Below are 12,915 nucleotides of genomic sequence, written 5' to 3' on the forward strand. Positions count from 1 at the left end.
CTTGTTTTCCTTTCTACTCTCTAGACTTTTGTTCCTCTCGTACCTCAAGCAATGCAACAACAGATACATTCCTAATGGATGAGATACACAAAACTTCAGAGCTCACAGCATTGTGTGTGCATTAACGATCATCATTATAAAAACCATAATGGCGTATTGTACTAATAGCCACAACTGGCAAAATAATATGACGGGAAATTGTAGCGTCTATGCCTTATCAGCAGAGGAGCAGCAGTCTGCTCTATTCAATCCATGCATAGCTCTGCCAGGGAGCAAAAGGAAACAGTGTCCCCATTCCATCTTTCTGAATAGCAATGTTGTGTTATTGTATGAGTGTCAGGAAGAGACAATCCTTCATGAGATCTTTACCACAGCACTTCTATGGTTATAAAGACTTGCAGATGGAAATATTATGGGATTGAGAAATCTGCATGTTGATCTAAATTCTGCCAACGTACCAGTAGCACTGCACTTGAAAGATCTCTTTGTAATACATACTCGCTCTGTCTCAGCTTGCTGCGATTTAGACAGAAGGGCTAGAGGTAGGAGCAAGAGCTGCAGAAAAAATGGTTTTCACACTTGTAACAGACATCCCTTTTTCTTTTTTGCTCATAGCACCGCAGAGGCCATCAGTTACCTCAGATCATTTACATAAAAGCAAGAAGCCAGAACAAAATTATATCTTGATCTCTCAGAAGAAAACAGAGACAGTCAAATATTTCTCCAATTGTATTTCCACTTATCCCAGTATAATGTACTGTATCTACTGTACGTAGACTCCATCCAAAGTCTTGAGTCAAAAGGATAATTTTTTTTTCCTTTTGGTTTTCAATAACTTTAATTTGGCTGTTTACAAAACAGTTCATACTGAGGACAGCAATGATGATTCCCAGAAACACCAAGTTTCTGGAAATCATCATGGGAGGAACACCAATGAAGGAACCAGTGCGTAGTTGTCATGCTCTTCCTTAACCATTGCCAATGGGCTAAACAGTCTTGCATGACTCATCATGAGGGTATTTTCTTAGGCAATTTATTAACCTGCAGGCTGTCCACAAGGTAGAGATGGAGTCCTTGGGTTTCAGTCATGCTGAATTCCTGGGCTGTAATAGGTTTATAACTATTGCCTCTTGCAATTATTTGGATTAATTCTTATTTCTTTGCCCACTGTCATCGATGAACACAAGGGTAATATTATCTCATATTAATTGACAAGAAAACTTTAGGGTAATTATTTTTTTTCACGGCACTCAAATGTCACTGTAGTGAAGCTCATACAAATGGCAGACAAGAGGCAGACAAGGTACACTGATTTGCTTAAACAGGACAAAGGTGAATGAACTATTAAAGACAAATACAAGTGGTAAAAATGGACTGATGATTGCATCTGAATAGAGTTCAACACAAGAATCCAATGTCACCACACTAAGTTTACTTATGCCAGGTCCTAAGAACAGGTTATCGGCAAAGATTATATCTTTAATATCTATAACATGGTATATCTTTTGAAATAGCAGTAGGAGTCAGTAACCGTATTCTACCAAGAGGAAATGGAAGATCAGTGATGGCAGCAAATGTCAGAAGGAACAAGGTGGAGAGGAAAAGACCTATCTGGTAACCCAGCCTTTCTGCTGCCACTTAAATGTTACTGAAAAATGAAATGAAAATATTCTCTGCATTGAGGCAACAGTGAGAAACACAGAAAACTCAGCTGTAAACACTAGAACAGTAGAGAACAGTTTTCATGAAGCCTACTATTCTGTTTTTCACAAAGCCTATTATTTTATATACTTTTGCACACTTGAGCAAACACTCCTTTCAAAGTGCATAATGAAGCAATACTTATTTTTTAATTGGACAGGCAGTGTTTGCAACAGACCGTATCTGTTTATCTGCCTCTGTGCTCACTTTCTCTTTCCCAAGGAACATCAACATTAAAGTTGGTTGCAACAACTTGGAGTTTTTAGAATATTACATGTGTTAGAAACTGAGCTGTTCGCATTGCTGCTTTTTTGCTGTTTTCTCTAAGCAACAGAAAGGAGCTGCCTGTTCTATTGGCAACCCCCTATATCATCTCAATAGCTATCAGAAAAATGTTTTTTTCCATTAAAAAAAAGATTGAAAAGACTGCTTAAAATAATCCTTGCTCTTCAACATTAAAGAAACCACCAAAAAACTGACATTGTTGAAAAGTACTTTCAAATTTAAAAAAATCACCAGATCCCATGTCTGAACCTATAATTTCTCAAGAGTTTATGACATGGTATTAAAGTCTTTGAGCACCATGTATCCCAGAACTTATATTCTTACTGATGTTACTGTAACTTTTCCACTGCTGAACCATCGTTAAAAGATTTTTGGTGTACCTGCACCCGCTGCAAAATTAAAGGTTCTAACATTTTCATTCCAAATCATTATTAGGGATGGAAAACTACTACTGCTGCTACTTTTCTTTCTCTGTTCATAAACTAGCAATACCCACTTACTGTGATGATGATCTTTACTACGTACTACACTTATATTCACCAAACAGTGTTTTGTAGTTAACTGACAAGATTCTTGTTATTCCAGGCATGCATTTGTACAATATGGTAATGAAAACCTGTTATGTGATTGTAATTATGATAGTGAAATTAGAATCTGTAATACATTAAATACTTTTCTAGTTACAAGTGTGTGCATGGCTGTACTGGGTACTCGTGAAAGGCATTTAAAGAATAATGCAATCATCAGGCAACATAGGTTCACAAAGGGAAAGTCCTCTTTAACTAATTTGATATCCTTCTATGATAAGGTCACCTGTCTAGCAGATGAAGGGAAAGCAGTGGATGTAGTTTTTCTGGATTTTAGTAAGGTTTTTGATACTGTCCCTCACTGGGACAGTATCAAAACTGGGGGATGAACAGGTTCACAGTGCAGTGGGTGAAGAAGTGGCTGAAGGGCAGGGCTCAAAGGGTTGTAGTCAATGGGGCTACATCTGGCTGGCAATCAGTCACCAGCAGTGTTCCTCAGGGCTCAATTCTAGGGCCAGTTCTGTTCAATATATTTATCAATGATCTGTATGCAGGAGTTGAATGCACCATTAGCAAGTTTGCTTATGACATCAAACTGGGAGGTGCTGTTGACTCTCTTGAGGGACAAGACACCTTGCAGAAGGATCTAAATAGATTGGACCATTGGGCAATGATTAATGGGATGAAAATTAACAAGTTGAAATGCCAGATTCTGTACCTGGGATAGAGTAATGTCAAGCACAAGTATAAACTGGGAGAGGGGTGGCTGGAGAGCAGCCCTGCAGAAAGGGATCTGGGGGTGCTGGTTGACAGCAGGCTCAAAACGAGTCACCAGTGTGCCCTGGCAGCCAAAAGAGCAAACCCCAGTCTGGGGGGCATTAAACACAGAATCACCAGCCGGTCAAGAGAGGGGATTATCCCGCTGTACTCAGTGTTGGTGTGGCCTCACCTTTTATATTGCGTGCAGTTCCAGGCCCCACAATTTAAGAAGGATGTTAAGGTACCCAAATGTTTCCAGAGGAGGGCAACAAAGCTGGTGAAAGGGCTGGAAGGAACATCCTGTGAGGAGCAGCTAAGGACTTTGGGCTTGTCTAGTTTGGAGAAGAGGAGGCTGAGGGGTGACCTCATTGCTCTCTACAGGTTCCTGAGGAGGGCAAGCGGAGAGAGAGGTGCTGAGCTCTTCTCCCTGGGATCCAGTGATAGGACACGTGGGAATGGTTCAAAGCTGTGCCAGGGGAAGTTCAGACTAGACATTAGGAAGTATTTCTCTACCAAGAGGGTGGTCAACACTGGAACAGGCTTCCTAGAGAGGTGGTCGATGCCCCAGGGCTGTCAGTGTTTAAGAGGCATTTGGACCATGCCCTTAACATGCTTTAACTTTTGTTCAGCCCTGAAGTGGTCAGGCAGTTGGACTAGATGGTCATTGTAGGTCCCTTCCAACTGAAAGATTCTAGTCTAGTCTAAAGTTAAAAAAACAGCAACAAAACAAACAAAACCAAAAGAAAACCAAATCCCAGCCACTGATAGATAAAAGGGAAAGTGTAAATAACGTTGCTAAGGAGGTAACTGTATATAGCAGTATACTGAAGTGCTAAGTAAAAACTTTTTTTTAACAGGAAAACAGAAAAGCTTACTCACTAGCATTTTTGTCAAGTTTGCAGCAACAGTATTTATTTCCACTGCAGCATCAATACTTCAGGGTGAAATCCACTCAGCACAAACACACATGATTTCTGCAGTTAAAATAGTGCATCGTTTTTTATGCCCAAGAGAAAAAGTAAACTCACCAAGGTACAGAAGATGCATTGGCATTGTGCTATGGTTGTCATCTGCTCCACAGGATATTCACCAAGGCAGAGCTTGCAGGACACTAATGGGTCAAGTACCAAGTCCCAGGTAGGCCTATATCTTGCTGTAGTCATTGCAGAGCAGTCTGAAAAACAGCATGAAAGTAAAGATACTCCATCATTTCCTTACATTGATACTTGGTAGGTTTCTGCCACTGAAAATCTCATTGTCAGCTGCTGCCTGTTACCTTTTCAAAAAAAAAAAACAACCAAAAACCAAACTATAAACAGTGATGGCTAATTTGACAGTGTCAGCACTTGCAGTAGGCTATACTTCCCCTGCCTGATAGAACATGCATATAGCAAGCAGAAGGAAAAAACAACCAACACGTAATACACTGACAAAATATAAGAGCAAGCAGGAAATATCCTTAGGTCACAGACTTTTGTCTGACATTATACATGCAAAAAAATCTCATTCCCAATTCCTGTCATTTTCATCACTAGTTACAAGCTTTCTCTCACCAACATTGGTTACCCATCACTTAAAACACATTCCTTATCACTTAAAATACATTCCTTATCCCTCACAACTCCAGCTACCCAGGTGAGACTCACAAGGTCTTTCCCGAACCAAGCATCTATTATGCCCCTTTTCCAGCCTGATGATATTGCAACTCAGACACAGATATTTTTGTTCCTAAGAGCATAACAGATTGATCAGTTTGCTAAGTTAATTTTAGAAAGAATGGTGAATATTCTTAGTACGTTTAGAGTCTTTGCCTGCATTTTTCTCCCAACCCTTGCAATATGCCAAGAGCACAACTTTGTTGCAGCAACAACCAACTGGGGCCAATAAGAACACAAAGCAAGCTATAAAAAAGAGGCTACAATACCTATATATCACCCTCAAGACAGCAATGGGATAGGACCATGCAGACCATCTTTATCCTAGACTTCAGGGCCCAGATGGAGAGTTGTCAACTGACTAACCAGAAAGAAAATAATCTCACACAACAAATGTATTCCCACAAAGAGGAAAGCTAATTTACAAGTTACACACATAGGGGAAAAAAACAAAACAAAAAACCTGCACATTCTCCCAAAATCTAGGGTAATTTATGTAGTATATCCAATCTTAACAGCATAGTTACTAGTACTGTTTTGTTACCATGACATTGATCTTCCTAGTGTCGAAAATTCACATCCCAAGCCTGCTGGGAGGTCCACATTTCTCACTATCCCCCAACCCCACCCACCCCCCCCTTCCAAAATTAGCTGGCTCCTTACCTTTCCCACACTGGCAGTTGCACTACTCTAACCATGGTTACCTTTTTTTTGGTTTTGGTGGTGCTGTGAGTTTTTTTTTGTTTGGCTTGGGTTTTTTCTTCATTAGCACTTGCAGGAACTACTTATATCTAAGTCATATTATCTTGAACTTCCCGAAACCTCTAGAACTGCAAAAAATGACTTCAATGCTTATTCGACTAGGTTTAGGCAGATGTTCAAGCAAAATATGCTTTTTTGCCCCCAAAGAAATCTCATGGAGAGTTCAAAGAAGTGTTTGTGAAGTCTAAGTCTTTGATATTCAATTAGTTGTGGACATGACTCAGCCAAGGTCTCTAAATTGTCTAAAAAAGTGAAGATTTTACATTAGCCCCCCATTCAGTCTAACTCATTAGAAGATGCCCTTTAAGAGGTACATAAAGACACCAAAAGCACAGAGCCTAATCATACTTATTTCTAGCACAGCCATCAGGGAGGAAAGGGGGAGAGAAGAAAGATTAAACAACCCCATTTCCAGGGATGGTCTGTATCACTTTCTCCAAAAGCCCACACACAAGTTCCACACTGTTTCAAAGGAAACCAATGAAATTGTCCTGCAAAACAACACATGCATAACGGCTCTATGTCACAAAATAGGACTTGGGCCATGCAGTCTTTCCTGAGACTTTAACAGGGAAGTCTGACATGGTGATATGAATGAAAACCCAAGACTTTTAAGGCTATTAGACTGCTTCTTTACTGTCAATTGCTACTACTTTTTATTTAACACAAAATATCAGCAAAACCAATTTCCTTCTTCCAGACTTTGGTTTATGTGACATTTGCAGATACATTCATGAAGTGTTTGAGAATCAGTGATCAAACACACCTGAACTAACTCTGTTTGCTATTAGTTTGAGTGTCCTTTGCTTGTCCTGCCCAGTTTATTGCACATCTGTTGCTTATGGCATCAAGCAGATGAGACTAGCAGATCAACAATGAACTGGGATAAATTTAAGTTAAGGGTGGACTTGCATACATCAGGTAGACCAAAATCCTAGCAAGCTTTATGGTCAAGATGTAAAATCTGACAATTCAGACTAAAAGCTCACCAAATATATTGACACAATTCAATCCAGACAAAAAATAAATTCATATGCATTCAGTGTGGGTCAGTAAGTGATGATAAAGGGGAAAATATTAACCTTTCAGCTCCAAGGCTTACACTTGTTCCCTAGGACATTCAACAGAGGCTTACTGGTATCACTGTAGTAATTCCTCTTCTGCAGCACAACTCTACTACAGTAACACCTCACGGGGAAATATTTATCCTCTTTGTCTTCTCCTGCAAAGCAAAAGTGAATCAAAGTGAAACTTCTTTCAAGCTGGTATCCAGCAGGCCAGCAGAAATTGGCTGCCCAATACAGCTGGCATGTAATCCATGACAAACTCAACCATGGTGACAACAGAAAGCAAAACCTGAATGCAGCCTCAAATGGTAGCAGAGCCATTCCTGCTCACCCCTCCTTGCTAAACACCTTTTAATAATGAAATCTTACATTCACTATGGGGTGGGGGTGGGGGGGAAATATCTGTTGTCACTGGTGGCATTAAAGCAAGGATCAAGAAATTTGCCACCTAGCCTTGGAAAACATGTACAAAAAGCTACCACATCCCAGTGGAGCATCTCTGCTGGGTGTCCCTGTAAAGGAACATAGAGGATGAAGCTTTCCAAAGCACAGACTAGATCTTGCTTCATGATCATCTGGCAAAATGTTGCAACTAAATAATAAGCTTCTGTGTTTACATCATGATGCTTAAGAAAGCTTTAAAAAACAGCCAACCAAAAAAACCCAGCCCCAAACCAAACAACAAACTCACATGAGAAGAGCAGAGAAAAAAACCACCTTCTGTCAAAAACAGATTTAAGACTCCTACTGTTCCATGGTTGTGGTCTCTTACAGTTTCAGAGTATATTCTCATGCTTTCTAGTGATATGCAATGCTTCAAGGAGAATGTAAAGTAACAGCAAGAAGAAAGAGAAGGCAACTGAGAGGAGCTCTAGAGAAACAAAATCTTAAAAAATAGGTACTGGTGTGCCCTCATGCGGAAGACCACTAGTTAGAGCACAAGAAAATTTTGCCTCGTGGTTTGGCTATCTGCTAGGAGGCCCTAAGAAATACAGCTAGTAAAGGTATAGAACTATAGCCCAATCCACCTACTGAACAGATCTTAGCCCAATAAATATTTAGTTCATTAGACATTTTGTACTGAGTTTGGTAATCAACACTAACATCAATACTTCACAGGCCCTGATAACAGATGCACCAAATCAGACAGAGAGACACAGAAAACCAGAAGAGAAGTTGGTCATCAGTTCGTTCAGACTCCAAACTCTACTGCAGTCAAGGTCAGTCTCATTTACATACTTTTGCAGGCTGTGGTGCACATCTGGTAATATTGAATTTGTAAGAAATATGGTAATGCATCACATCATTTTCTAGAACAGCATCCCAAAGCAAGCTCAGAGTAGGAAGCACAGGAAACAGCTTGAGTAATAGTTTGTTCAGAGCAGTCTTTTTATAAGTAATCACAACCTGACTAATGACTATTTAATTCTGCAACCATGTGCATGTCCACACAAGAACGGAACCACTGCATAAAGAGACAGAAGTGACTGAATTCTTGTTGCTGTAACAACATGTTAATATATTTAAAACGTGACTGTTATGCGTTCTGGGAGATGGGTATGGAGAGGAAAGGAATCTTTCATTATTTCTGCACAATTAATGAATTAAGTGAATACAAACTGGATTTCTGAACAGTAATCCTTTAGTTTCTGGTCCACCTACACAGACTACATTTTCAAGTGAGAACAACTGGCTGACTTGATCTCTGGTAAGTCAAGAATAGAACAATTCTTTCTTTCCAGGCTTCAAGAAGTTGCAGAAAACAGCAAAACAGAAATACTCTGAAAACTTCTGTAAAAAACTGTCAAAGCAGGAAATAATGCAACTTTCTTCCATGCAAGTCATTCAAGAAATCATAAAACAGTATGATTTTTCTTAGTGTACTCTAGCCAAGTATTTCATGGCACTGTACAGTCAAACTGCAGTTATATCGGCAACACTTCACAAATAAATGACCAGCTATGTGAGAAAAATGACTAGAAAATATGGTTGAATAAAAGTCATATATAGCACGCTTTAACTGGTGGGTCTTTTTCACCAAGCAAGACTTAAAACAGAGCTTTCAACAGAATCTAAATTTTAGCTTTAGATCAGGCATGGGTTTAATTTCTAAATTAAGGGCTTCAGTCCCCTCTCCTACCAGACAGCTAATCAGGTACACTTACGTCATCTGCCTTAAGGAGTTATCTTAATCTGAATGTACTGACATGATGGAAAACAGTTCTTTTACAAGTTGAAGGAAGGGATTTAAATGGGATTTACAGTTGGTTCTCATCCCTGTTGTCCCTTTGTCAAAATAACTCTAGTTAAAATAATCCAGGCTACTAGATGAAATCAAACACATCTGCTATAGTACAGTTTTAGTTTTGTATATAGATATATTTATATCTATAAATAAGTATATGTGTGTATATATATAAACCAGGCTACACTTCATATAGGAAGAAGTCAAACACATCTGTCACAGTACAATTTTATATATTTATTATATAAAGTATTTTTATAGATAATATTTATACATTTAATGTTTATAAATATATAAAAATATAAATCTATAAAAATTTGTCCCGATTTTTTTACTTATGTGGAAAAAAATGCACATTTCTGAAGCAGAGTCATCTGCAAAAAGGCTACAAAAAGCTACTACACTGCAGTCCAGAATGGGCACTGCCTGCCACATCTATTAGGTGAATATTTTGACTCTGACTTAAACAATTCCGTTCCCTCCTATGTAGCCACAGCTGTAGATCACTGCACATGATTCAATAGCCATCTCCAAGACCCCCAAGTCAGCAGGGAATAGCTTATATGAGCAAGGTTGGTGGCTGAGGGTGTTCAGCGGCAGTCCTGCAACTTGGATTATGTTACCCCTCTGTCAGAATTTGAACTCAATGCCATTTTTCCCTGTTCCCAGGCTCTTCCAATGATCCTCAGAAGGATTATATGGCTAGGGAAATATGGAAGAAGGCTGCATGACATAACTGGCCAATTAGCAATTATTTTTTGTTGGTTTTGCCAGTTTTTATTATGCAACTGTACCATAGACTGATAAGGCCATAGAAATCCCTCTATAAAACAAGTTAATGAATAAATTCACCCACTAGGTAGATTTTACGGTTATAAAAGTTGACAGGCAGACTTAGCATCTCTCACTTAGTTACTGGCATCTATCACTGCGTATGTTTAGGTGTTTTGGGATGACTAAATTACAGGGATTTGGTGCCTGACTTCCTTAGGGTCTTAAATCCTGCCAAATGCCTACCTAACTCTTAAGGCTTCCTCATAAATCTGATCCATAATCAACTGCACAAGTCCAGTAGATATCAGTGGTCCTTTGAATTCCAGACAACCCCAACCAGTAAAGCCATGTTCTGTCTTCCAGTAAAACAGGCTGCTGTTTTCACGCATAACTTTTCAACACATAAGAAACTTCAGCTTGTACAGAATACTGCAGAAAGTCATGTCAACACATAGTCTACTGTGAACTCATCAGATCTCACCTTGAAGTCCTTAGAGCTAATCATCAACTCCAAGCTCACCATCTCTGTTCTTATCTTCAAGCTATTCTAGGGCCCCAGCCCAGAAGAGATAAAAGACCATGTAAAAGCTTAAAGGACTGTCAGCAACTTCAATCTCCTGGCCCATATAGCCTGTGGGAAACAGGCTCTTCCTTGAGTTGAAACAATTATTCCAGGGACTTAAGTCCACCCCATGATTAGCCACTATGTTTCTTTGCTTTACCTTCCTGACTGATAAAAACCACGTATTTTAAATATATATAAATATCTAATATATGCACACGCATATATAATATAAAAATATATACATGTATAAAGATTACATCCAAACATTCCAATGCCCAAGAAAAAAGAGAGAAAGCACAGCTGGTTTCTCACTAATAAAAAGGTACCTGAACAATAGCATCAAGAGGTGCAAAAAAAAAATCTACTGGACTGCTTCTGGGACAAGTCACTGTTAGGGGAAGTTAGAAAAATTTCTTTGCTAAATACCTGGTTAATGATTTTTCTTGTTTCTTTTCCTGATAAATCAGAGTATCATGTAAGACAGGAAAAAAAGAAAATTTACACAGCTTGGTTTGATTGCAGCAGACCACAAAAGATTTTAAATATTAGAAAAGTAATGGACAGCTTCTAGATCTATGAATGTCTATTTAACATACTGGCTATCAAATGCATGGGTGGGTAGAGAAGAAAAGATATTATGGAGACAAACACAGAAAAACAGATTTTTAAAGCTCCAACTTCTAAAGAATACTACAAATAAACATGTCACAAGCTCATCTTCTGTCCAGAAGTGCCTCAGAGGGCAAGATCCTTTCACGTATCCCCCAAAATACAGCCACCAAATAATGCAAGAGCCAAAGACATTTTTGACCTTGCATTTTCCTGTGTTTGTCACCAGCTCTGGTGCCACTGTGGCTTCTCAAAGTACCACCAAACAGCAGCACCCTGAAATAAACTGGGTGTGGCTGTTATTCAGACCCTGGTGAAACATTTCAAATTAAAAAATAAATCATTGTACTCCATCTGAAAGAAACTGCAGTCAGACAGAAGGGAAAGAACTGGAAGATTCAAAGGTATGGAAAAAAATCCCACTAGTTTAATAAAAAGAATAAAGGGGTGAGAAGGAAGACAGTAGAGAACACAAGAAAAACAGGGGAGAAATGAGAAGAAAATAGGAGAAAAAGATCTTTTTCCTGGCTGTTCCCAGAAGAAGTATATTTTGCTGTACAGAGTACAGTAACAACTGAAGGGGAATTCCACTGCATTATGCCCCAAACATTCAATATCCCCAGAAGATGACATGAACAAAAGGACAGAGATGAACTAAGATTAAGGAACATTGCTCAGAATTCATGTGTCTAATCCATGTTTGCTATCCAAGAGATTATAGGAGTCCTGGAGCAGCAGAGCACCTCAGGTGAGAGCTGGCAAGCCCTTGCACCGTCTTATTTCCCAGCACTGGAGTCCCAGACCCTCGGCACACCTCAGGGCACTCTCAGCAGCCACAGAGGCAAGGCATCAACATAATTTGCAACAGCTAGGCCAAGATATTATGCATTTAAAAAGCATCCTCCTCCATGCTGAGCAGGGAATTCCACCCTGCATCATACTGGAGAAAAGCCTAGACACTATAGCACAGGTGTCTGGATCTGAAACTGGCATGAATGCAACACATTTTGGTCAGGAGAGAATGAGCCTGCCCATCACATTTGCTTGCTTTAAGAGTCATGAACCCATTAGATCCTCATTAAAAACTCCCATGAACTTTACTGCAACGAACCACTCTTTGAATACTAGGGCCAAGACCAAGGTACCAACTATGAATTACTGTGGCAACCACTAAGCCCATGCAAAAGTGTGGAAGATGACAGGTTAAATCATTAACAGTTAAAATGTTTAAGCTCTGTGAGTACTTTAGAGACAGGGAAATCAGCTGCACACAGAATCTAGAAAATAAGAAAGATTTTCTCCATATGAAGTGACACCCTCCACTCCATTGCTCCTCTTCTCTCCAAGTTTCAACAAACCAGAACCAAGACTACATGACTGAAATAGTAGCAAGACTCTGAGATCAAGCACAGATTAAAACAACCTATTGGCATCATGACCAAAGAAACAAGAATTCAGGTTAAAAAAAAAACAAAAACAAACCTTCCCTCTCCACTGAGAGTTGACTACAACAAAAACAGCATAATCTCTCTTGAAAGGAGTTGTGATATGAATAAACATTTCAGCAGATGCCAGCAGCAACCAGGAGACTCTTCGGAGTGAAAGAACAACATCCTGTTGACTTGGCTTTTTTGGTTAACAGGAGACAAAATCAGAAACAAACTTATTTTCCTGGATGAATGTTTTCAGATGGAAGAAAGCTGATGGTTACTAAATTTTCAGATTTACAGAGTATTCTGCACCTTTTAGCCACCACCATTAGCAGAATTCATGCTCAAAACCATGGGTACACCAAGGGCTATGCAGCTAGCGTTCATCAGCTGAGGCAGGCAGCTCAGAACACAGTTAAGCCCTACTCCAAATTAACATGGCTAAGATACTGTCATGCTTTCCAGCTACAAGCTACAAGCCCCCATTATAGTCATGGGCTGTAGGTGCCTACTGTAGGGTGTACTGATTATTTGGG

General features: G+C 39.4%; 1 protein-coding gene across 9 annotated transcripts in view; it reads right to left on the reverse strand.

The window, feature by feature from the left end:
* The window catches only part of RNF144A (ring finger protein 144A), a 68,402-nt gene that overhangs the window by 25,154 nt on the left and 30,333 nt on the right, over positions 1 to 12,915 (reverse strand). For 4 of the 9 annotated variants that reach the window (XM_075049193.1, XM_075049195.1, XM_075049188.1 and 1 more), the window contains one exon: positions 4,301 to 4,446. In XM_075049193.1, the coding sequence (XP_074905294.1) occupies positions 4,301 to 4,435 (135 nt within the window). In that variant the 5' untranslated portion in view covers positions 4,436 to 4,446. Of the gene's footprint in view, positions 1 to 4,300; positions 4,447 to 6,771; positions 6,912 to 12,915 lie in introns of all 9 variants that reach the window. The other 5 variants (XM_075049189.1, XM_075049186.1, XM_075049190.1 and 2 more) reach the window with 2 other exon arrangements.

The sequence above is a fragment of the Buteo buteo genome, chromosome 17 (genome assembly GCF_964188355.1).
Source record: "Buteo buteo chromosome 17, bButBut1.hap1.1, whole genome shotgun sequence".
Classification (NCBI taxonomy): domain Eukaryota; kingdom Metazoa; phylum Chordata; class Aves; order Accipitriformes; family Accipitridae; genus Buteo; species Buteo buteo.